General features: G+C 52.7%; 2 protein-coding genes across 2 annotated transcripts; both read left to right on the top strand.

The window, feature by feature from the left end:
• Positions 1–842: 842 nt before the first annotated feature.
• Positions 843–4,527, top strand: LOC132334936 (olfactory receptor 14A16-like). Its single transcript, XM_059861061.1, has 2 exons — positions 843–970; positions 3,520–4,527. The coding sequence occupies exon 2, from the start codon at positions 3,543–3,545 to the stop codon at positions 4,473–4,475; it is 933 nt and encodes a 310-aa protein (XP_059717044.1). The 5' UTR covers positions 843–970; positions 3,520–3,542; the 3' UTR covers positions 4,476–4,527.
• Positions 4,528–16,185: 11,658 nt separating this feature from the next.
• On the top strand, positions 16,186–19,897 carry LOC132335037 (olfactory receptor 14J1-like). The gene is made up of 2 exons (XM_059861161.1): positions 16,186–16,358; positions 18,889–19,897. Exon 2 carries the CDS (start codon positions 18,912–18,914, stop codon positions 19,854–19,856), a length of 945 nt encoding a protein of 314 aa, XP_059717144.1. The 5' UTR covers positions 16,186–16,358; positions 18,889–18,911; the 3' UTR covers positions 19,857–19,897.
• Positions 19,898–25,127: the final 5,230 nt, after the last annotated feature.

Here is a 25,127-nt window from a genome sequence, read left to right as displayed (position 1 = left end):
AGAGCTGTCAGCAAAGGAAGGGGCCAGCCAGGTGGGGCAGCCGGGGGATGAGCACAGCCTGCAGGGACAGAGGCGCAGGGCAGGGACACCGTAGCACAGCCTGGGCTGCACAGGGCACAGGCATGGGCAGCAGCTGCCAGGCCCTGACAGAGCCAACTTGGGCAGCACTTTGGCCATGGCTGCTGGGCCTGGGCCTGAGCCAGGAGCAGGAGACAAGTGACCCTTGCAGGCCTGGGGCCTCATGGCCTCCTTGTCCCTGCTCAGCAGCCTGGCAGGGGCCGCCCCATGCTCCTGCCCTTGGCACTGCACATCCCCACATGCCAGTGCCCATCCCGGGAAGAGCCCTGAGCAAGGAGGGAGGGACAGGATCTGCCTGGCCAGGGGCTGGGGCTCAGGCCTTGGCCCTTTGCATTCCTGGAACACATCCAGCTTTGCTCAGCCCCAGAGACACCTTTGCCTTGTTTGTCCCCAGCTGTAATCACTGCCTCCAGTGTTCTGATCTAACTGGAACCTGGGGACACTTTCTCAGTCATGTCCTTCAGTGTGGTGCATGAAAACTTCAAGAAACTTCGGAGTTTAAATTTAACTTTGAATTCTTGTGAAGTTTTTTGAAGACACTCTCAGGGACTGAGTCTGATGTAAACAACACCAAATCCCTGAGAGGGATTGAAGTCCTTGTGCTGTGTCTGTGCTGCTGAGCTGGGCCAGGCTCCTGGCACAGAAGAAGGTCTTGGAAACCAAGAAGAGCTTCAAAAAGACATTGCTCCTGAGGAGCAGCTCCTCTCCCAGCCCAGCAGGGCTGAGGGCACTGCCTGCAGGTACCTGAGAGCAGTGAAGCAGACAGAGGCTCAAAGCAGCTGGAAGGACAATTCTGAGCTCATTCTTGGAGACATCTTCACCATTTCTGACACAGTCAGTCTCTGGCTGCAGGGATCTCCTGAAGCTGACCCAGGACAGGACTGATGTGACTGTAAGGATGGCTCTGCTGCTGTTTCTGCTTTGGGGGAGGATGTGCTGCAGAGCAGGGCTGCCCTGGGCACTGTCAGAGGGACAGGGCAGGATGGCTCCTGCTGCCAGGGATGGCTGCAGGGGGTGAAGCTGGGGCTGCAGCCAGGGCTGCCCAGGGCTGTCCTGCAGAGCAGGTCCTGCAGCCCTCAGGGCTCTTGGCCAGCCCAGGGCATGTGCCACCTGCCAGGGGCAGCTCTCAGCCTGCCTGGCAGCTCCCCATGGATGGTGCAGGGCAGCTGTGGGTGCAAGGAGTGACTCCTGCCAGGGCAGGTCCTGCTGCTGTGGAGAGGGTGCTGTGTGGGCCAGGGCTGCTCAGAGCTCCAGCTCATACCCAGCTCATTTCTGAGGGGACTTTTCAGGAGCTCAATCAGGGCTGTATTTTCCTGCTTCCCTGTCTGCTCTCCTGAATCTGTGCCCGCACTTTTCCCTGGCTCAGCTTGGTGGCAATGAAAACTCAGCTGTGCAGGGCAGAGCAGGGGCTGAGGCTCTTAAACCACCACACTGAGGATTCCTGGGGACCTCAGCAAGTGCCTGCACCTGCCCAGCCTCCAGATCCATCCAGCATCACCTTTCCATGGTGCCCAGGCTGGGGGAGCTGTTCTTTCATCCCTGCAGCCCCGAGCAGCTGCAGGGCAGGGCTGGCCCAGGGGCTGGGCTGGGCTCTGGCAGCTCTGGCAGGGAAGGGCCCGGGGCCACAGGAGCAGCTCGGGCTGGGACAGCTCCAGCAACAGAGCCGTGGGCAGGGAGGGAGGGAGGCAGTGCTGAGGGAAGCCCTGCTGCAGGGCAGATGTGGCACCTGCTGGCCCTGCCCTGCAGGGCAGACACTGCCCTGAGCAGCACAGCTCTTGTGTCCCCTCCCAGCCAGCACAGCCCTCAGCCCGGGGGCTCAGGGCCCTCAGTCCCTCCTGGGCAAGCAGAGCAGCTCCAGAGATGAAGGGCATCTCTCTGGCCATGTGCCCATTCCCTGCTGACCAGGGCCTGAGGGCCACTGTCCTGCCCTGCTGCTGCCTGGCAGGGGCTGGGCAGGGCTGGGCAGGGAAAGGCTTTTCCTCAGGCCCGGCTCTCTCCCTCTCCTTGCCTTGCCCAGGTGCTCCTGGCAGTGCTGAGGGGCTCTCTGGAATGGCAGTTCCAGCTGCAGGGTCAGGCCCAGCCCTTGGGCTCCTCCTGTGCAGGCTGAGCACAGCAATGGGGTGTCCCAGCTCCCTGTGCCCGGGGAGCTCTGGGCAGGGCAGCCTGGGGCTGGCAATGGGCCCACTCTCCTCAAGGAGTGCCCTGGACAGGAGCCTTTGGTGTGTCCTCGGGATGTCATCCAAGCTGTCAGCTGCCTCCAGGGGACACTGGGGGACAGTCCTTGGCCAGAGAAAGGCTGAGCCACTTTGCTCTGCTCTGGGTCCCTCTGCTCTCAGCTGTGTCAGGCTGATTTCCAGGGGTACACAGGGACTGCCCTCCATCTCAGAAAAGGCAGCTGGGGACAGATGAAGCGACAGAGCAGCTCCCCTCACCCTTCACTACAGCCAAGACTCTTGCATTGCACATTTTTCTCTGCTGTCCCTGGGCACAGCAGGAAACCCTCTCAAACTGCCTTTGGCCATCATGGCTCCTTAGCCCTGGGACAGGAGGTGCTGCCAAGCTCCTCAGCTATCGCCGGCCGGGGGCTATGTACAGAGCACGAACGGGACGGGACTGCTGTGGAACGTGCCTTGAGCTGTTTTAGTTTTCAGCATCAGCCTCATTACATGGTTATGACAATGGGAAGATGCCAGCAGCTCACATCCCAGGCAGCAGACAAAGAACTTATAGTTACAAATTACTTTATAACTTTTTTGACCAATCACACAAAGCAGAGGCATATTGACAGTGGTTCCATCCAACCACTAGAAGCACACGTACCTTTAGTTAAAACAATACTTGCTTATTTCTAATACAATGCCTGCTTGTAAGCCTTAAAACACAATGCACAGAGCTCCATTATTAAGCTTCAAACTTCCTAATATCTTGCTAGATAAACTTTTCTGCAGCTTAGGAAGTTATCCTAGACAAGCGTTAATACACAGACCATTGTTCTACTCGTCCTTGCTTTTCTACTTTTAAAATAATTTTTCTGCTGCCCTATCTCATGGCTACTGCTCAGCTCTAATCACAGTTCTGCTGTCTCTGAGGCCTGCCTTTTGCAGCTTTCCCAAAACCCTCTGATTTTGTGGATTCCCACACTCAGCCTCAGGAGCAGTTTGGGCTGATGGAATCCAACCCCAGGACTGACCCCTGTCCCCATTCCCATGACCCCACTGCTGCAGAGCAGAGCTGACCCCTCGGTGTCCATGGACAGAGCCCCTGCTCGTCACAGCAGCAGGGCCAGATCCCAGCAGAGCTCCCGGCACAGGGCTGAAGGGAAGGGCTCTGAGAAAAGGAAAATTGGGTAGAACAGACAGGCAGGGACAGGGCTGGGAGAAAGGGCTTGGACATTGCTCAGGAAAGTCTGCCCTGACTTGTCACTGTCTTCTCCTTGAACAGCTCCCCATGGCCAGAGACAGCAAATGTCCAACAGCAGCTCCATCAGCCACTTCCTCCTGCTGGCACTGGCAGACCCGCGGCAGCTGCAGCTCCTGCACTTCTGCCTCTTGCTGGGCATCTCCCTGGCTGCCCTCCTGGGCAACGGCCTCATCATCAGCGCCGTAGCCTGCGGCCACCACCTGCACACGCCCATGTTCTTCTTCCTGCTCAACCTGGCCCTCAGCAACCTGGGCTCCATCTGCACCACTGTCCCCAAAGCCATGCACAATTCCCTCTGGGACACCAGGACCATCTCCTACTCAGGATGTGCTGCACAGGTGTTTTTGTTTCTCTTTTTCTCTGCAACAGAGTTTTCCCTCCTGACCATCATGTGCTACGACCGCTACGTGTCCATCTGCAAACCCCTGCACTACGGGACCCTCCTGGGCAGCAGAGCTTGTGCCCACACGGCAGCAGCTGCCTGGGCCAGTGCCTTTCTCAATGCTCTGCTGCACACGGCCAATACATTTCCCCTGCCCCTGTGCCACGGCAATGCCCTGGGCCAGTTCTTCTGTGAAATCCCACACATCCTCAAGCTCTCCTGCTCCAAATCCTACCTCAGGGAACTTGGGCTCATTGTAAATTGTGCCTCTTTAGCATTTGGCTGTTTTGTGTTCATTGTTTTCTCCTATGTGCAGATCTTCAGGACTGTGCTGAGGATCCTCTCTGAACAGGGATGGCACAAAGCCTTTTCCACCTGCCTCCCTCACCTGGCCGTGGTCTCTCTGTCTGCCAGTACTGGCTTTTTTTCCTATCTGAAGCCCTCCTCCATCTCCTCCCCATCCCTGGATCTGGCAGTGTCAGTTCTGTACTCGGTGGTGCCTCCAGCCCTGAACCCCCTCATCTACAGCCTGAGGAACCAGGAGCTCAAGGCTGCAGTGTGGAGACTGATGAGTGGACAATTTCAGAATCATTAATCTTCTGGCCAATTTCTGCAAAATACATATAATAAAAGTCATCTTTGATCAATCTTCTTGGCTTTGGTGGTTGGTTTATTTTTTTCATTCTTCTATTTTGATTTTTTATTATTGTCCACAAACAATTGTAATTGTACCATTTTTCATTTTGTATTTCTCCACCTTCACTGTGGCCCCAAACTATGACAATGAGGAGCTGTGCTCTTGGGGGCTTTAAAGGAACCAAAAAAACTCCCAGCCAAGTTTTCACCAGAGATGCCCTTTTGTTGCCTTCTCTGGAGCTGCAGCAGCAATGTCTGTGTGCAGAGCTGGGGGCAGATCAGTGCTGGCCCAGCAGCTGTGCCCAGCAGCAGCAGCCCTTGCTGTTGCCAGTGCTGCTCCCGTGGCCCTGCCCCGCTGCCCTGGTGGCCCTGGTGTTGCTGTAGGGCCTGAGTGCTCTCGGGGCCGGGCACAGCCCTGGGGGTGGCAGTGCCAGGGCTGCAGCAGGGGCAGGCCATGGGCACTGCTGGGGCAGCGCTGACACCTCAGACCAGGCCCTGGGGGCTCCAGGCTCCTTGCCCAGGCTCTCTCAAGAAAACGCCCAGGCCAATGCTCAGCACAGAAAAGCCCCGTGAGCAGCCCCAGGGTGGCCGTGGGCAGGCTGGGGGCAAACAGCATGGCTGGTGCTCTGCCAGGGCCCTGGGGATAGAGGAAGGAGCAGCAGAGCAGGGGCTGATCCATCCCCAGGTCCCTTTCTGCCTGGCTGCTGTCCATCCACTCTGTCCCCAGTCTGTACCACCACAGGGGTTGTTTTTGGCCAAAGTGCAGGACCCAGCACTTTGTCTTGTTCAACCTCACCTTGTTGGATTTGGTCCCTCGATCCAGCCTGTCCAGGTCCCTCTGCAATGCCCTTCTACCCTCCAGGAGATCCAAACTCATAGCCAACTTGGTCACCATGGTTCCACGAGGCTCTTGAGTGTCACCAAGGCCCCTTTCTTCCATGGGACCCATTAGGGATAAAAAGTTACTTGCATCCTTGAGCCCCGCAGTGTCACAATGGCGCCGTGGTCCCCCAAGGCCCTTTAGTGTCACAATGGATCCTTGGTTCCTTGAGGTCTCACACTGCAGCAATGCTCTCCTTGGTTCCAGGTGTCACAGGGGCCTCTTGGTCCCAAGGGCCACCACGGTGTCAAACATGATTCCTTCATTCCATGAGTTCCTGCAGAGCAACACTGGCCCCTTGGTTGCATGGGGCCCTGCAGTGTCACAATGGCTCCATCATTACACGAGGTCCTGCAGTGTCACAATGGCCTCCATGGTTCCACAAGGTCACACATTGTCACAATGGCCCCTTGCTTCCCCAGGGCCCTGCACTGTTACAATCATCACAGAATCACAGAATTAACCAGGTTGGAAAAAAACCTTGGAAATCACCACGTCCAACCTGTGCCCCAACAACTTCTTGTCACCCCAACCATGGCACCGAGTGCCACATCCAGTCTTTGCTTAAACACCTCCAGGGACAGTGACTCCACCACCTCCCTGGGCAGCCCATTCCAATGCCCAGTCACCCTTTCTGTGAAGAACCTGTTCCTAATGTCCAGCCTAAACCTCCCCTGGTGCAGCTTAATGCTGTGTCCTCTTGTCCTGTCACTGTTCCCTGGGAGAAGAGCCCAACCCCCCCTGGCTGCACCCTCCTGTCAGGGAGTTGTAGAGAGTGATGAGGTCTCCCCTGAGCCTCCTCTTCTCCAGGACAAACAACCCCACTCCCTCAGCTGCTTCTCACAAGACTTGTATTCTAGATCCCTCCCCAGCCTTGTTGCCCTTCTCTGGACACGCTCCAGCCCCTCCATGGCCTTCCTAAATTGGGGGTCCAGAACTGGACACAGCACTCGAGGTGTGGCCTCACCAGTGCTGAGCACAGGGAAAGAATCACTGCCCTGCTCCTGCTGGCCACACCATTCCTGATCCATAGGAGTTCCAGGGGTTGGATGGGGGAAATGGTAGGGTGGGGGTAGGGACAAAGTCTGATTGATTGTCAGCCATGAAGGGGCTTGATTTTCATATCTGTTCAGAATGCATTAGGAGGGGCAAGGGGTCAATATCAACTGGGGATTGCTGATAGCTATATAAAAAAAGAAAACTAACCTGAACTAAACAGCACAAAATAATTCTCTCTTTATTGTTTTCAATATAATATGTTCATTTGCATACATTTCTGAAATCTTTCTAATTAACCACAGAAGAATTGAAGACTTGAATTCTTCCCATGGGCTTGTCTTCTTTGGGTGTTTTGAACAAATGGGAATGAGCCTTTCGCACTGAATTTCTCAAGTGAAGAGCTCAAGGAAGAACAGGCCTCTGGAAAACTAAAATTCATCAGCAACCTCCAAGGTCCTGAGATCTATCCTCATCAGAGCAGCAATGAACAGAAATGGGCACAGCTTTGTGGCTGCCCCAGCTTTGGGATGGGCCCTGGGCCTGGAGCAGGAGCAGCTCTGGAGGGCCCCAAGGCCAGGGCTCTTGTGCTGCCCTGGGCAGATGGGATGGCAGCAGGGGCTGCAGAGCTCTCAGGATCTCCTGCAGAGGAGAGCAGGGCACCCAGGGAGCCTCCTTTCCCTTGGCCAGGCACTTTCCCCCATGGTGGGGCTGAGTCCTGTGGGAGCTGCAGCTGCTGCTGTGCCCTTGCCAGGGGCTGAGGCCGTGGGGCAGTGCCCAGAGCAGCCTGGCCTGAGCAGAGCTGTGGGGCCAGAGCCGGCTGGGCCAGGCTGGGGAGAGGCCCTTGGTGCTGCCCAGAGCTCAGGGCAGCTGGGAGAGCTTGCAGGGAGCTGGGCTGGGCTCAGAGAGCCTGGCCCAGAAACCATCAGTGTCCATCTCAGCCTGGCTGAGCGTGCAGGGGCCAAGAAGGGCAGCCCAGGGTCTGCAAGTTCTCTGTGTGGGAGCTGAGCCTGTGAGCCCTTGAGCCCTGCCAAGTGCTGGGGCTGCACCTCCAGCTCCAGCGGAGATGGGACAGATGGGAGCAGAGACAAATCATTCCTGCTGCATTCTTTCTTGTTTTTGCTCATACAGGTGACCTGGATCCATATGTAGACAAGGTGTTTTGTGTCAGATAACTCTGGTAGAGTGAGAAAAATAATGCTATGTAGCTGAAAATATTATTTCAAGCATAATACACAATGAGGAAAAAAGACACATATGATCAGAAGAGCATCTGAGTTTTTCAGAGGATGAGAGACTCATTGATGTTCCAGTAGTCAAACCTGTGCAAATACTTTCCTCAGGACTGCCCTGAGATAAGAGGTGACCCACCAGAGGCCAAGGCCAGCCGGAGCTCTCTGTCCTGGCAGCTTTTGTCTGGGAGAAACCCTTGCATATAGGGAATTTTTCAGGGGGAGTATCAAATTTGGCCGTGCGCAAATGAAAAGATGGATAGTTCTTTTTCCATAGGAGGGAAAGCACAGAGCCCCAGTGCTCCAGGGGCTGATGAGAGGCAGCCATCAGCATGCCAGGATCAGCTGGACCTGTCAGGTGGGCTCTGGGAGGCCAAACCAGCCAGATCTGATCCATATCCCCTTGGTTCCACAAGGCCCTGCAGCGTCACAATGTTCTCCTTGCTTCTGCAGTGTCACAATGGCCCCGTGCTTCCATGAGGCCCTGCAGGGTCACAGTGGCCCTTTGGTTCCATGGGGCCACACAGTGTCACCATGGTCTCCATGATTCCATGGGGCCTTGCAATTCCACAAGAGAAGTCCATTGTTGTGTTTTTTACAAAATGCTGTAGTATTTCTCTTAGCATTTCTACATTAATATCCACCTTTCTTTTGAAATACAAAGACTTGCAAGAGGCTTTTTCCCTTGGCATTTAAATAAAAACAAGTGGTTACCCTGACCTGTGTGTCCAGGATTCTTCCTGAGCCCTTCCCTGTCCCTGCAGGGGCAGTGCCTGTGAGCAGAGGTGGAGGGAAGAGACTCCCAGCACAGCAGCACAGACAGGGACAATGGCCCTGGCTCTTCCCACATCTGCCCTGCCCAACTCCAGCCTCTCCTTCCCATCCCTGCTGTGGCTGTAAGGCCAGAGTGCTCTGGCAGCTTGGTCACTGTCCTGCTGCGTGTCCCTGCTGTGGCCACAGGCAGGGACAGGCCATGGGCACTGCTGGGACACAGCTGGGCTCCAGCACAGCAGCTCCATCAGCCAAGGGCATCTCCTGAGGCAGGGCAGGGAGGCTTTGCTCTCCTCCAGAGCTGCTGTCAGCAGTGTGCCCCAGGAATGCCCTGGCACAGCAAAGCCCAGTGCCTGGGGCAGAGTGGAGTGTGCAGGGGGGGCTGACAGCAGTGTCCTGGCACAGCCAGAGCTCCTGGCATGGACCTGAGGGAGCAGCAGAGCAGGGCCTGGGCTGTGTCTTTGTTCTGGGGACAGCCTGGGAAGGTGCCCCAGGGCAATTGTCCCACACCAGCCCCTGCAACCACCATTGCCAGCACTGGCCTCTCCCCACCTGCAGGAGGTTGTTTGTCCCTGCACGGAGGGACACCAAGTGACCAGGCCAGCTGGCCATGTCTGCTCTGTACTGAGGAGATTTCAGCAGTGCATCGTGTGTGTGTGGGGAGATGAACCCCAATGAGCACAGACACCATCAGCAGCACCCGGGGGTGGCACAATTCCAGTGGCACAAACAGTGCCTTGAGGCCACTTCACTCTGAGAGTAATGTCCTCTGGGAAAACACCTGAATTCTTTGCTGGGTTGTGGTGAGGATTGCATAGAGAGAAATATCCAGGGCAGGGAGGCTCCAGAGAAAGTGCTCAGGTGTCCTGGGGTGGCTTTATGATGCTGAATTGTATCCCCATGCGTCTGTTTAGCCCAGAAATAAATTCTGCACCTTTAAGACTGGTCCCAAGAACAAAGGCAGGGAAGTCACAGTGTGCAGTTTGTGTGTGCAGAAGCTTCATTTTCCCTGCCCTGGAATTCTTTCTCTCTCTCTGTGTTGATCTGCAGCACAGGCAGCAAGCAGGAGAGAGCTCTCCTTTGCTTTTAGTTAGTTTATTTTAGCTGGCTGAGGCAGAGGAAGTCTCTGGACTGTGGTTTTTCCTTTCCTTGGAACTGTTCAGCCATGGTCTGGACCAAAAACCCAGAAGAACCCTGGGAGCTCAGGCCTGTGGCCCACCAGGGCCTGGGACACGGCATTCCAGTGCCAGAGGGACTGACAGAGACTGAGGGAGCCAAACCACAGCCCAGGGAAGGGCTCTGTGAACCCCAGAATGACTTTCTGAGTTTGCCATCTCTTCAGAACAGCGAGAGGTTTCATTTGTTTAATATTATTCATTTTTTTTCATGTTTGTGAGTACTTTGCTTGTTAAATAAACAGTTTTTTCCACTTTTCTCGAAGGAGATTTTTGTCTCCTCAACAAGTGGGGGGAGGGGCTGCTTGAATTTGTTTTCTAGAGGGACCCCTTTGGAGGTTTCCTCCCTAAATTTGACCTAAACCAGGACATCAGGGCAGCCCAGGACTGCACAGAGACACCACTGGAGTGGGAGTCTGTGGGGAGAAATCAGAGCTGCCTCCCTTCTGAACCACCCTAAGAACCTGGACAGGGCTGTGCTGTGTTCTGGGCACTGACCTGGAACTGAGAGATATGGAAAAGGCCTCTGGTGTCAGCAATGTTGAGAAGGCTGGGCAGTGTCCTTGTGGGACCTCTCTCAGACCCCTTGGAAAGGCCAGAGCCATGCCAGAGGGTCCTGGGCCCTTGGGAAGGGCAGACATGGAACCAGTCTGCAAACAGGGCAGGGAGGGGGACTGGGAGAGCCACAGCCTGGTCAGGCTCAGCAGGGAAGGGGATGTGGCAAATCCTCCTGCAGCCATTCCAGGCACTGGCAGGACAGGGCAGGGACTGCAGAACCCCCGTGGGAGGGAAAAGAAGGGGATGTTGTGTGCCCAGACTTCAGCCAGGCCAGGGACAGGGTCTGCTGTGCTCTCCTCAGAGCCAGACTGGAGAGAGCTGGGCTGGAGGAGTGGAACATGGGGTGGGTGGGAATTTGGCTGAACAATGAGGGTCAAATGTCATCCATGGTACAGAGTCCTCTTGGCAGCCATGCCCTGGTGACAGCCCTCAGTGACCAGCCCTTGACCACCACTGTGGAATATTTCTATTATGTCTAAAATGGCATGAAATGCACTTTCAATTCCTTTGTGGATGCTGCCAAATTGCAGGGAGTCTCTGAACTCATCTGGTTAATGGTGACTGCCAAACGTAATTGGGCAAAATGACTGGGTTTGGCAAATTTGTCTTGCTATCAGGTGCCAAGCAAGCCACAAGAAAGGGCAGAAAAAACTTATGCAACAGAGGAAAGGCAGTTCAATAGGGAAAAACCCAAACCCAATAAAAAAAAAAAAAAAAAAAAACCCAAATAAAATCCAATCAAAAAACCCAGAGCAACACCCACCCACAACAGCACAAAACCCCCACCAAAAAAACAAACCACAAAAAGAAAAGGTCACAAACAGAAGTAAAGCAAATCCACAGGAAATCTCCTACCAGCAGAAAATGTTTGACCACCTTGTGGCAGGAGAGGATTCTGTATGTGTAGGTGCTGTTTTGAAGGAAAAACATCTCAAAAAAGAAATTACTTCCCTTACCCCCCTTCTCCCCCCACTTCTCTCAGGTGATTGCTGATCATGGTGTGACATGGAATGGAACATCCCTTGGGTCAGTCCAGCCCAGCTGTCCCATCCCTGTTCCCCAGGAACACTTGCCCACCCCAGGCCCATGGGTTGGGGGGTTGCAGACGCCTCATGCGGGGCGAGCATTGAGACAAGGACAGGAGAACAGAACAACATTTACTCTTGTCAAGGACAGCAGAACAGAACAGCACAGCCTTGGAGAAACTAAATAAGGATGTACCCCTGTCAAACAGAAGTCACACAAAATGCAAGCAGGATGCCAGCTCAGCTCTGCAAGGCTGACAAAACAGAAGTTATGCAAAACAACAATACTGCTCTTACTCAAAAGGGGGGGTCAAAGAACAGCCACCTAAAAAGGACACTGGATGTTGCAGACAAAACCCAAAGAACCATGGAAGGATTTGTGATAAGGGATGCAACTATGTCAAAGAAACTTAAATGAAGTGGGGATAACTAATGGATACATAATGAGTGTGTGAGATAAAAACTCTGGTCATTTGAGGCTCAGTGCACCCGAATGGAGGAAGGATGGCCCAAGTGACCACCATGCTGTAATAAAGAATACCTGCTTTCAAATACTCAAAACTCTGTTCAGAAGTTTGTATCCAGCAGATTTCAGTATCAGTGGTGTCCTTGACTCCATTATGCCCCACAGTTTCACAGGAGCCCCTTGGTTCCATGAGGCCCTGCTGTATAACAATGGACCCTTGGTTCCCTTGGGTTCTGTACTGTCAAAATGGCCTCCTTGGTTCTGCAGTGCCACAATGCTCTCCTTGGTTCCACAGGGCCTTGGTGTGTCACAACAGCCCCTTGGTTCCATGAACTGCCAGAGTGTCACCCTGGTCTCTTGGATCTGCAGTGCCACAATGGACAATTGGTCACAAGCAGCCCTGCTGTGTCACCATGAATATTTGGTTCCATGGGACCCCACAGTGTCACAACAGCCCCTTGGTTGCACGAGGTTCCACAGCATCACCATGGTCTCCTTGGACCCGCAGTATCTCTATGGACCATTGGTTCCATCTGTCCCTGCTGTGTCACAGTGGTTCCTTGGAACCATGAAGCCCCACTGTATCACAATGGAATCTTGGTCCTGTGAGGTTCTGTACTTTGTCACAATGGTCTCCTTGGTGCTGGACTGTGACAATGGACCCTTGGTTCATGAGGTTCCATGATGTCACAATGGTCTCTGGTTCCTCAAGGCCTTGCTGTGTCACAATGGAACCATGGCTCCATGAACTTCCATGGTGTCACCATGGTCTCCTCAGATCCACATTGTCACAATGGACAATTGGCTCCATGGGCCCTGCTGTGTCCCAATAAACCCTTAGTGCCATGAGGTTCTGTGGTGTCACAATGCTCTGCCTGGTTCAACGAGGCCCTGGAGTGTCACAATGGCTGCTTGGTTCCATGAGCTTCCACAGCATCAACAATGGCCTCCTTGTTTCTGCAGTGTCATAATGGACCCTGGTTCCATGAGGTCCCTAAATGTCACTGGTCTCCTGGGTTCCTTGTGACCCTGCTGTGTCACCACGGCCCCTTGGATCCATGAGTTTCTGTACTGTCAGCAATGGTTCCTTTGTTCCAATGAGGCCCTGCTGTGTCACAATGGACCCTGGGTTCCATGAAGTTCTTCAGTGTCACAATGGCCCCTTGGATCCATGATTTCCTATAGTGTCACCATGGTCTCCTTGGGTCCACACTGCCATAATGGACCATTGTTGCAGCTGAAATAGCTGCTAATAAAGGCCAGGATAGGGAAGCAAAAAGGGCCTTTGCATGGCATCCACAGATGTTTAACTCAGCCGTGCGGTGAGATGTTCAGGGTCACAAGGCAGGACTCCTGGGGGGAGTCCAGGTTCCTGTATCTCCAGAGGTGGGGGCTGATCAGTGCCATTGGGGCAGTACAAAGATGGGGGCCAAGGGGGGAATATGGAGGGAGTGGCTGAGGGACATAGGACAAGGGGAAGGAGCCAATGGGGTCAAACAGCTTTTGAGGGAAGCTTCTTGTGTCTCCCTAACCCAGGGAATGCCTCTCAGGGTGTTCACAGCTGCAGAGTGTCAAAATGGCCACTTGGTTCTTTTGGGCTTCTCAGGATCACAGTGGCCCCTTGGCTGCATGAGGCCCAGCTGTGTCACACTGGCCCCTTGCTTCCATGGGGCCCCACAGTGTCACAATTGTCCCCCCTTAGTTCCATGAGGCCTTGCAATGTCACAATGGACCTTTGGTTCTATGAGTCCCACATTGATCCATGAATCCTTAGTTCCATGGGGCCCTGCAGTGTCCCAATGGTCCCTTGTTTCCCTGGTGCCACACAGTGCCACAATTGCCCTTTGGCCCAACAGGGCCTCATAGTGTCACAATGGACTCCTTGGTTCCACGGGGACACAAAGTGCCACAATGGCCCTTTGGTTTCACAAGGTCTCCAAGTGTGAAAATGGCCTCCATGGTTTCATGCAGCTATGCTGTGTCCCAATGTCACCTGTGGTTCCATAATGCCCCAGAGTGCCACAATGGTCTCATTGATTCTGCACTATAAGAATCTCTCCTTGGTCACTCACAGCCCCACAGTGTCTCTGTGGTGCCCTTGGTTCCATAAGGACTTGCAATGTCACAATGCTCCTTTGGTTCCACGAGGCCCCATGTGTCATAATGGTCTCCATGGTTCCACGAGGCCCCATGTGTCACAATGCTCCTTTGGTTCCACGAGGCCCCATGTGTCACAATGGCCACCTTGGTTCCATGGTGTCAGAATGGCCCCTCTGTCTCATGGAACCCCACAGTGTCACTGGGGTCCCCTTGATTCCACAAGGCCCTGCAGTATAACAACGGCCCCTTGGTTCCCATGGGTTCTGAAGGTCCATGATGGTCTCCATGGTTCCACGAGGCCTTGCTGTGTCACAATGGCCTCCTTGGTTCCATGATGTCCCATAGCAGCGCAATGGTCTCCTTGGTTCCACGGTGTCACAATGCCCCCTTTGTCCCATGGAGCCCCACAGTGTCACTGGGGTCCCCTTGATTACACGAGGCCCTGCAGTGTCACAATGGCCCCTTGGTTCCAATGGGTTCTGAAGGGCCATAATGGTCTCCATGGTTCCATCAGGCTCTGCAATCTCCCAATGGACCCTTGGTTCCAAGGGCCCCGCAGTGTCACAAGGCTGCCTTAGTTCCACCAGGCCCTGCAGGGTCCTAGTGGCCCCTTGGCTCCACAAGGCAAAGCAGAACCAGAATGGCCCCTTGGTTCCATGGAGCACCACGGTGTCACCATGATCCCATTGGTTCTATGGGGCCCCACAGTGGAACAATGGACCTTTGGTTCCATGAGGTTCCTCAGGGTCTCAGTGGCCCCTTGGCTCCATGTGGCCCCGCTGTGTCACAGTGCCAGGTGGTTCCATGAGGCCCCACAGTGTCCAAATGGTCTGCTTGGTTCTGGGAAGCCCTGCAGAGCCACAACGGACCCTTGGTTCCAGGAGGCCTTGCTGTGTCACAATGGACTTTTGGTTCCAGGAGCTTTCACACTGTCACCAATGGTCTGAGCACTGCAGTGTCACCATGGATCCTTTGTTCCATGAGGTTCTATAGCATAAAACAATCCCCTTGATTCCAGAAGGTTCTGCAGTGTCCCAATGGACCATTGGTTCCATGCAGCCCCATAGTGTGTCACAATGACCCCATGGCTCCATGAGTTTCCTCACTGTCAGCAATGGTCTCTTTGGTTCCATGAGGCCTTGCTCTGATACAATGGACTTTTGGTTCCATGGGGTTCCACAGTGTCACAGCTGACTCCTTGGTTCTGTGAGCCTCTGCTGTCACCAAATGTCCAAAATATCAGAATAAGACACCTTAAAACTAATTTGGTGTGTAAGAAAGCATCACTTATTCAGGCCTGAGGTCCAACATGGGATAACTTCTAACCTTACATGGACACGTGACTCTACCAGTGTGTTGCTTATATACAGTCACTAAATGTGAATTATAATTTACTCATTTCCATAAAACCCACCTGTTCCAGATTGCAAGGCAAGATATATTCTATTACCATCTGTATGGCAGTTGTCTGGTGTCAAGTGGGGAATTCTTCCTATCTCTCTCCCTGAGTGATCATAATCGATCCTCCCTTGGCAGGGGACATGTGCTGATAACAGGCTATTGTATGTCACTGCAAGGCTGATAAGAACTATAACATCCCATTGTGAGATGCTCCGCCCAGAGGGAGGAGCCAAGCATTGCTACCCAGGTATAATCTGGAGGTTCTGACACACTGTCCTGGTTTAGGGCAAATTTGGGAGAGAATCCCCAAAAGGGCTTCTCCAAAAAGCAAACCCACACGGCCCCTCCCCACAACCGGTTCAGGAAGAATTCCTCGGAGAGAAGTGGAAAGAACCTGTTTATTTGACAAGCACTGCACCCCCAACACCCAAAATGAACAATACCGGATGACACCGCTCTTTCACTGCTCTGAAAAAGATGACAAATTCAGAAAGTCTCTCCTGGGGGTGGTCGCTGTTATCAGTCCCTCTGGCGCTGGGGCAGCTGCTGCAGCCACAAGATGCAAACTCTCTCTCGGTGTTTCCCAGGTCCCAGTCCGGAGCAGGTTGGCAGGTCCAAACAGGAAGGGGAGACAGTCCAGGAAGGAATTTGGACTGTTTAGCTAAATTAACTAATGAGAAGGGGGGAAAAAGCAAGAGCAAGCAAAGCAGAGGCGAAGCAGAAGCAAGAGCAAAGGCAAAAAGCAGGGCAAAAAGCAAAAAAGCAGCAGTATGTACTGGTGCTATCTGGATGTCCCGCCGGGTGGCTAAGAGGCCCAAAACAAAACTTTCACTCTGCCAGTCTTAAAGGCACAGAACATAATATCCAGCATAAATTACACACACACAAACGGGGGTAACAGTCACCCCAGGACATGTGCTGATAACAGGCTATTGAATGTCAGTGCATGGCTGATAAGAGCTATAACTTCCCATTGTAAGATGCTCCGCCCAGAGGGAGGAGCCAAGCATTGCTACCCATATATAATCTGGAAGTTCTGACACACCAGAACAGCTTCCCACTGGATTCTCCAGAGGAGCAGCAGTTGCTTCTACTTCCACAGAACTGCAGAGGAAGAATACACGCTTTTGCTACAGGACCCCCCCTGCTCCAACAGAACCACACCTGACACTTCAGGAGAACTGCAGCCACTTTTCCAATTGGACTGCTACCAACACCCTGACAGACAGGGTGTCAGGGTGGGTTCTGACTCTGTCAGTGTTGTTCTAGTGTATTGCGTTGTTTTCTTTTATTCTTTTTTTTTTTTCCTTCCCTATTAAAGAACGGTTATTTCCTGCTCCTCTATGCTTTTCCCAGAGAGCCCCTTAATTTAAAATTCATAGTAATTAGGAGGGGTGGGGAGGGTTTGCATTCTCCATTTCAGGGGAGGCTTCTGCGTTCTTTAGCAGGCACCTGTCTTTCCAAACCAAGAAACCACCCCAAGTTCCCAGATTCAGTGCTTGTTTTCTCTATCCCTGCACCCTTGAGCCAGATGTCTTCTTCTTCTCTTCCAACCATCCTTGCTGGGTAAGCAGCCCCTGCATGCCTTGTTCCTGTGCTCAAAGTTCCCAGGCAGGGTAAAAATGGAATGAACCCTTTTGGTATCAGCCCAAGGCTTTGTGTGGGCAGGCAGAGGCAGGCAGGAGGCAGATCTGTCAGCAAAGGAAGGGGCCAGCCAGGTGGGGCAGCCGGGGGATGAGCACAGCCTGCAGGGACAGAGGCGCAGGGCAGGGACACCGTAGCACAGCCTGGGCTGCACAGGGCACAGGCATGGGCAGCAGCTGCCAGGCCCTGACAGAGCCAACTTGGGCAGCACTTTGGCCATGGCTGCTGGGCCTGGGCCTGAGCCAGGAGCAGGAGACAAGTGACCCTTGCAGGCCTGGGGCCTCATGGCCTCCTTGTCCCTGCTCAGCAGCCTGGCAGGGGCCGCCCCATGCTCCTGCCCTTGGCACTGCACATCCCCACATGCCAGTGCCCATCCCGGGAAGAGCCCTGAGCAAGGAGGGAGGGACAGGATCTGCCTGGCCAGGGGCTGGGGCTCAGGCCTTGGCCCTTTGCATTCCTGAAACACATCTAGCTTTGCTCAGCCCCAGAGACACCTTTGCCTTGTCTGTCCCCAGCTGGCATCACTGCCTCCAGTGTTCTGCTCTAACTGGAACCTGGGGACACTTTCTCAGAGGGACTTATTAAACTTAACGAAACTTTGGACTTTAAATTTGAGTTGTTGAGAAGTTTTTTGAAGACTCCCTCAGGGACTGAGTCTTATGTAAACAACACCAAAAAATTAGAGAGGGTCATTGAAGTCCTTGTGCTCTGTCTGTGCTGCTGAGCTGGGCCAGGCTCCTGGCACAGAGATAGCTCGTGGGAAAACAAGAAGAGCTTCAAAAAGACATTTCTCCTGAGGACCAGCTCCTCTCCCAGCCCAGCAGGGCTGAGGGCACTGCCTGCAAGTACCTGTCAGCAGTGAAGCAGACAGAGGCTCAAAGCAGCTGGAAGGACAATTCTGAGCTCATTCATGGAGAAATCTTCAGCACTTCTGACACAGTCTCTGGCTGCAGGGATCTCCTGAAGCTGACCCAGGACAGGACTGATGTGACTGTAAGGATGGCTCTGCTGCTGTTTCTGCTTTGGGGGAGGATGTGCTGCAGAGCAGGGCTGCCCTGGGCACTGTCAGAGGGACAGGGCAGGACGGCTCCTGCTGCCAGGGATGGCTGCAGGGGGTGAAGCTGGGTCTGCAGCCAGGGCTGCCCAGATCTGACCTGCAGAGCAGGTCCTGCAGCCCTCAGGACTCTTGGCCAGCCCAGGGCATGTGCCACCTGCCAGGGGCAGCTCTCAGCCTGCCTGGCAGCTCCCCATGGATGGTGCAGGGGAGAAGTTGGAGGTGGAAGGAGCGACCCCCATCAGGGCAGATTCTTTCTGCTGTGGAGATGGTGCTGCATGGCCAGGGCTGCTCTCACCTTTCTCCTAAAGGGAAGGGAAAGGGGCTGTCAGCTTTGGCTGTGTCACTGAGACTCCTGCACTGTCACCCTGGGCATTAGCAGATGTGCCCCAGATCTCCCTCAGAAAGTGCCTCCTCAGCCTCCTCTCCCTACAGACAGCAGCAGCAGCACCTTGGCTTGCAGCATGTCTGTTTGTCTGCCCTGCCTTTAAGGCCCTGCTGCCAGGGAGATGCCCCTGGGCAGTGCCCTGTGCTGGGAGGGGTCTGCAGGGCAGAGCTGAGCCCCCAGGGCTGGGCTGGGCTCTGGCAGCACTGGCAGGAACAAGGCTTGGATAGAGAGTGCCCAGTAGGCTCAACTCCAGGCAGCAGAGAACCAGACCAACCCTTTGTATTCCTTCCTGTCCAGCTGCACAGGGAAAGAGAGAAGGGTTTGGAGAAAATTATTTTTAAACCGTAGAGTTCAGAATGTCTGCTTTATTTTTCAAGAAATGTTTAAGTGCTGGCACCATGAAACAGAGGAATTGTAATATTCAAAGGGCTCCTGTGTTGGGACTAGCATCAACTGCATTGGGGCACAGAGAGATCTGTTTTCCCTCAGGCCTCCCCAGTGTTCAGGCTGTGAGAATTGGTAAAGATGAGGCAGGGCCTCAGCAGCACAAACTCAAAATCAAAAAGAGTCTAGCAAAATTTCACTCACAGGAAGAGAAGTGATTTTGCTGAGATTCCACATAAAATACATAGGATTGACTCAAAGAAATTGGTTGCACTTTGTCAATGTCTTCTTTCAACAGTCCACCATGCCCAGAGTGAAGAAATGTCCAACAGCAGCTCCATCAGTCACTTCCTCCTGCTGGCACTGGCAGACACACGGCAGCTGCAGCTCCTGCACTTCTGCCTCTTGCTGGGCATCTCCCTGGCTGCCCTCCTGGGCAACGGCCTCATCATCAGCGCCGTAGCCTGCGGCCACCACCTGCACACGCCCATGTTCTTCTTCCTGCTCAACCTGGCCCTCACTGACCTGGGCTCCATCTGCACCACTGTCCCCAAAGCCATGCACAATTCCCTCTGGAACACCAGGACCATCTCCTACTCAGGATGTGCTGCACAGGTGTTTTTGTTTGCCTTTTTCATTTCAGCAGAGTTTTCCCTCCTGACCATCATGTGCTACGACCGCTACGTGTCCATCTGCAAACCCCTGCACTACGGGACCCTCCTGGGCAGCAGAGCTTGTGCCCACATGGCAGCAGCTGCCTGGGCCAGTGCCTTTCTCAATGCTCTGCTGCACACGGCCAATACATTTCCCCTGCCCCTGTGCCACGGCAATGCCCTGGGCCAGTTCTTCTGTGAAATTCCTCAGATCCTCAAGCTCTCCTGCTCCAAATCCTACCTCAGGGAACTTAAGGTTTCTGTTTTCACTGTCTGTATAGCTTTTGGTTGTTTTGTGTTCATTGTTTTCTCCTATATGCAGATCTTCAGGGCCGTGCTGAGGATCCTCTCTGAGCAGGGACGGCACAAAGCCTTTTCCACCTGCCTCCCTCACCTGGCCGTGGTCTCCCTGTTCCTCAGCACTATCATGTTTGCTCACCTGAAGCCCCCCTCCATCTCCTCCCCATCCCTGGATCTGGCCCTGTCAGTTCTGTACTCGGTGGTGCCTCCAGCCCTGAACCCCCTCATCTACAGCCTGAGGAACCAGGAGCTCAAGGCTGCAGTGCGGACATTGATAACTGGATGGTTTCACAAACATCAAGCTGCTTGCTAGTTTCTGGAAGTCACTTGTAATAAAAGTCATCTTTGATAGTACTTGGGTTTGATGGTTTGTTCTTTTCATTCCTTTGTTTTAGTTTTTTAATATTGTCCACAATGAAATGCCACTGTTTCTGCCATTTCTCATTTTGTTTCTCTCCACCTTTACTGTGGCCACAGACTGAGTCAGTGAGGAGCTGTGCTCTCAGTGTCTTTAAATGAGCTAAAGGATCTCCCAGCAGAGTTTCCACTGGAGATCCCACTTTTGTTGCCTTCTATGGAGCTGCAGCAGCAATGTCTGTGTGCAGAACTGGGGGCAGGTTAGGGGCAGCACAGCAGCTCCGCTCCTGCTGGCCACACCATTCCTGATCCAAGCCAGGTACCATTGGCCTGCTTGCCCACCTGGGCACACTGCTGGCTCATGTCCAGCCTGCTGTCCATCAGTGCACCCAGGCCCCTTTCTGCCTGGTCACTGTCCAGCCACTCTGTCCCCAGCCTGTAGCACTGCAGGGGTTGTTGTGGCCAAAGTGCAGGACCCAGCCCTTGGTCTTGTTCAACCTCACCTGCTTGGATTTGGGCCCTGGATCCAGCCTGTCCAGGTCTCTCTGCAGAGCCCTCCTACCCTCCAGCAGATCCACACTCACACCCAGCTTGGTGTCATCTGCAGATTTGCTGATGCTGGACTCAGTCCCCTCATGCAGATCATCAAAGCAGATATTGAAATCCACGCTGGCTGGCTCTGATCCCTCGGCTATCCTGTGGGTGCCCTGGGATGGCACTCAGGGTGATCTGTTCCATAACCTTGCCAGGCACCCAGGTCAGGCTGACAGGCCTGGAGCTCCCCAGCTCCTCTTTCCAGCCCTTCTTGGGGAGGGGCTCACATTGGCACCTCCAGTCCTCTGGGACCTCCCTGCTGAGCCAGGACTGATAGTAAATGATGGAGAGCAGCTTGGGGAGCTCATCCACCAGCTCCCTCATCCCCCTGGGATGGATCCCATCTGATCCCAGAGACACCTGTGAGCATTGGAGTGCTTCAGCAGGTCACCAGCTGCTTCCTCCTGGATTACAGGGGGGCTGTTCTGCTCCCTGTGCCCATCTACCAGCTCAGGTAAGTCAAGACAACTTGACTTCCTCTTGAAAAGTGAAGCTAAGAAGGGGTTCAGTACCTCAGCCTTTTCCTCGTCTTTGAGGAACCATATCCCCCCCAATAAGGAATGGAGGTTCTCCTTTCCACTCCTTTTGCCATTAATTTATTTATTAAATCATTTTTATTATCCTTCAAAGAAGTGGCCAGGTTAAATCCTAATTGAGCTTTCACCTCTCTAATTTTCTTTCTGCATGACCTAATAACATTCTTAAACATGTCCTGAGTTTCCTGCCCCTCTGTCCAAAGGTCATGCACCCTAATTTTTCCCCTGAGTTCCTGGAAAAACCTTCATGCCTTGCCAGACCAGTTGTTTTCCTTCCTAGGTCACTTTTGGGCACAGAGGAACAGGCTGTTGCTGCTCCTTCAAAATTTCTTTCTTGAAGGGTGTCCATCCTTCCTGGTATCCTTTGTTGTAGGTGCTGATTCCCTTTAATAAATCATTACCTGATTTGGCACTTGCCAAATCTGCAAATAGGCCAAACTCTCCTCTTAGAAGTCCATTGCAGAAGACTTGTTGATGTCCTCCCTTCACAGAATGTTTAAAAACTCAATAATTTCATGGTCACTGTGCCCCAAACAGCCTCTGACCACCACATCTCCCTCCAGCCCTTCTCTCTTTGTGACCAGCAGGAGACAGAGCTTTCCTTGGCAATGGGAATTGCAGGAAACCTCCCCCAAGTGCAGCTTGGAAGGCTCAGCCTGGAGCTGAGGAGAAAGAAAAGTCCCTCCCAGGGCAGAATGTTGGTGCTGGAGGTGTCCCAGCGTGAGGCTGGGCCATGGCCAGGCTCTGTGTGCCAGGAGCCGGCAGCGCTGGGTGCAGGGAGCCCAGGGAGGGCCCAGAAACGCTGGGTGAGAAATGCTGGGGCACAGCGAGATGGGCGAGTGCAGCCGGCCAGGGCAGAGGAGCAGCACGCCCAGGGGGCACAGCCTGCAGGACAGATGGCCAAGGGCTGGGCAGGGCTGGCAGGGCCACAGGCACCCAGGCCTTTGTGCCCTGGGCTCGGGCAGCGCCTCCGGAGGCCCCACAGGAGGATCTTTCCTGGCAGGGGCTGCACTTTGTTTCTCCCTCGGCCTCCTGGGGAGGCTGGCAGGGGCTGCAGGTGGATGGCGTTTGTCCTTGCTGCCCCTCACATCCCCCTGCCCCACAAAGAGCCCCCAGCCAGCCGTGAGGGACAGGCCCTGCTGGCCCAGGCTGGGCTCAGGGCTTGGCCTTTCTGCTTCCTGCAGCCAAGCCAGGCCTTGCTCAGCATTGCAGTTCCCTGCCCAGAGCCTTGGGCTCCCTGCACTCCTGGCCTCAAGGATCTGCTCTCAGCACTCCCTGGGCAGCCTTTTGTTGCAAATAAGAAGCTTGACTATGCCAATATTCAAGTAGCAATCAATTTATTAATTAATATGGTAAACTATGAGCAACACAGCGCTGAGTTCAGCAGGGAAAGTTTTCCCTCCAACTGTACACCTATAGTTGGGGCTTACAGGTATTTATAGGGGTACTCATAAGCTTTCTCAGCATTTTCTATTCCAATTTTTACTCATCATCAGCTTTTATTTTCCAGTTTTTATATCACAATTCTATACACTATTGTGATTTAGTTTTTCTCAGGATGCATCCCAAAAAGGAGTAACCCCCAGATGGTAGTAGTAGTTTCCAAAATACTGGTCCTGGTTTCCGCAAGAATAAAGACGAATCCCATCTAGTGGAGTCTAGCTCCAGGTGTAAATGCTGGGTCCTAGGAACTGATCTAACCTTTCAGACACCCCCAGCGGATCTTCAAGTAACCCTCCCCTTTTTTTAAAAAAGCTCTCACATCCCCAGTGCTCAGGGGGGATGACACATACCCAATGACTGGTCTCCCTTGATTTCCTACTAATGGTACTTCCCTTAATGGGTACAAGTGGCCCCCTTCACTTCTTTATTGCTATCCCCACTGCTTTCTGCTCGTGCCTTTTCCTGGCTCCTAGTTCTGTGTGCTGGTGGTGAATCTGGTACCGGGAGTGGAGCCATCGGAGCTTGTGGTGCAAGGGGTGCAGGATTAGGTTCAAAGGGTGCAGGATTAGGTGCAAGGGGTGCAGGATTAGGTGCAAAGGGTGCAGGATTAGGTGCAAGGGGTGGATTGGGTACTGGATGAGGCACCTCTGGCAGAGCAGCTGGCTGTGGTAGAGAAGGGGGCTGAACGTTATCTAAGGGGTCCCACTGATTCTTTTCCTTTTTAGTTTTAAATGCATACAGGGGAGTAGGCCAGGACCCGTGCCATCAAGCTGCATTATCGCTTTCTTCTTGGTTAATAAGGTCCTTTTTATTTACACAGGCATTCAAGGCCTGACAGATCCACCCTTCAGATGACCCGTACATTTGGCCAATATAAATTATCAGGTCACATCATTTCCTTAATCCATTCTACCATACAATATTGTATTATATTCTCTCTGCTTTTTCCTCTCCTGGTTTCACATTTATTCCACAATTTTAACATTACCCCAAGGGGGCTGTCCTGGGGTATCTCTGGTAAAATGCTCCCTCTTTTTCCAGTACCTTCAGTACCTCTATTTTCTTGCTGGTGTATACCAGCTCTTGGGTTTTTGCTTTGGCATTTACCCATTTTATCCTAACAGGTGTTCCCTCACTCGCCTCGACCACACTTGTTCAGACCTTGGTCCCTTTTTGTCAAGGATTTTTCTGATAAAAAGTCCCTTCTACCAGTACCGCTACCCGCCTCCAATTCCTAAGAAAAATAAATCCCCCTTAACAAATTTTTCTTCTCACCCTCAACCTTTTATATACAGGAAATCCTACTTCACTCGCTTTGTTCCTTCACCTGCCATTCCCCTCACAGGGAGATGAAACCGAGGTTAGAAGAACTCCACGATCACTTTGTGACTGGGTCATGTCTCACACACACCACTCACACTCTTACACACCTACACCCGTTCTTATCCCACCTAACCAAGCAATACTTACAGCCTCCTTTTCTCGCCTGGGTCTTCGTACACGAGTTATTACAGTTGAATTTACTGCAGTCTACTCCGGGAGCTCAAAATTCTTTGCTCATAAATTACCTTAAGGATTTCCTCTTCCCTGAGAGATTCCCCAGTCACTCAGGGCCACCTGAGGCAGAAGCCTCCAAGGTGGGGCGCCTCCCTGAGATCAGGAGTCTCCCTCAATGGATTTGGAAATTCCCAGCCAATGCACCAAATCTGATATAAATAAGAAGCTTGACTATGCCAATATTCAAGCAGCAATCAATTTATTAATAATTATGGTAAAAGAATGAGCAACACAGCGCTGGGTACAGTGGGGGCAGTTTCCCTCCAACTGCACGCCAATAGTTGGGGCTTACAGGTATTTATAGGGGTACTCATAAGCTTTCTCAGCAGTTTCTATTCCAAATTTTACTCATCAGCAGTTTCTATTTTCCAATTTTTACATCACAATTCTATACACTATTGTGATTTAGTTTTTCTCAGGCTGCATCCCAAAAAGGAGTAGCCCCCAGACAGCAGTAGTAGTTTCCAAAATACTGGTCCTGGTTTCCACAAGAATAAAGACGAATCCCATCTGGTGAAGTCCAGCTCCCCAGATGTGGCTCCACCTTTTTAATTGCAATGACTATAAATCTCATAACAGTGATGTCCAGCTTCCCTTGGTCAAAATTAGAAGTCCTTGAGATGATGTTCATCTTCCTTTCTCAAGCTGTTTTTCTCTGTTTTGTTAAGGCGTGAGATAAGCATATTTCCTTTATATAGATTCCAAAACTCTAGTTTCAAGGATACAAGCAATATTCTAAAATTATACTTCAAAAGGGTTATTTTTGCAGCACTCTTTAAGGCCTGACTGCAAGCAAAAAGCAACATCCTTAACACTTTAATTCAAATGCTCCTAAATCAACCAAGGTTAATTGCAAACAAAAGAGAGGTTCAAAGGCCTTCTTCCATGCTTTACTTTCCTCAGTTATTATTAAAATTCGCAACTGTCCCATTGTCGGCCTCCACACATATCACAATCACAAATACACACATTGCCTCTATGTACCTGACACGAAACACAGCTTTGTATTTCACAAGAAGAAACACCAACCAGATATTCTCAAGAGGTCAAAATGACACAAAATTTTACTGGCAAAGTACAAAAATCCAAGAAACTTT

The sequence above is a fragment of the Haemorhous mexicanus genome, chromosome 16 (assembly GCF_027477595.1).
Source record: "Haemorhous mexicanus isolate bHaeMex1 chromosome 16, bHaeMex1.pri, whole genome shotgun sequence".
In the NCBI taxonomy this organism is placed as follows: Eukaryota; Metazoa; Chordata; class Aves; order Passeriformes; family Fringillidae; genus Haemorhous; species Haemorhous mexicanus.
The sequence above is the reverse complement of the archived record's forward strand: the minus strand, read 5'-3'. Positions and strand labels throughout refer to the sequence as shown.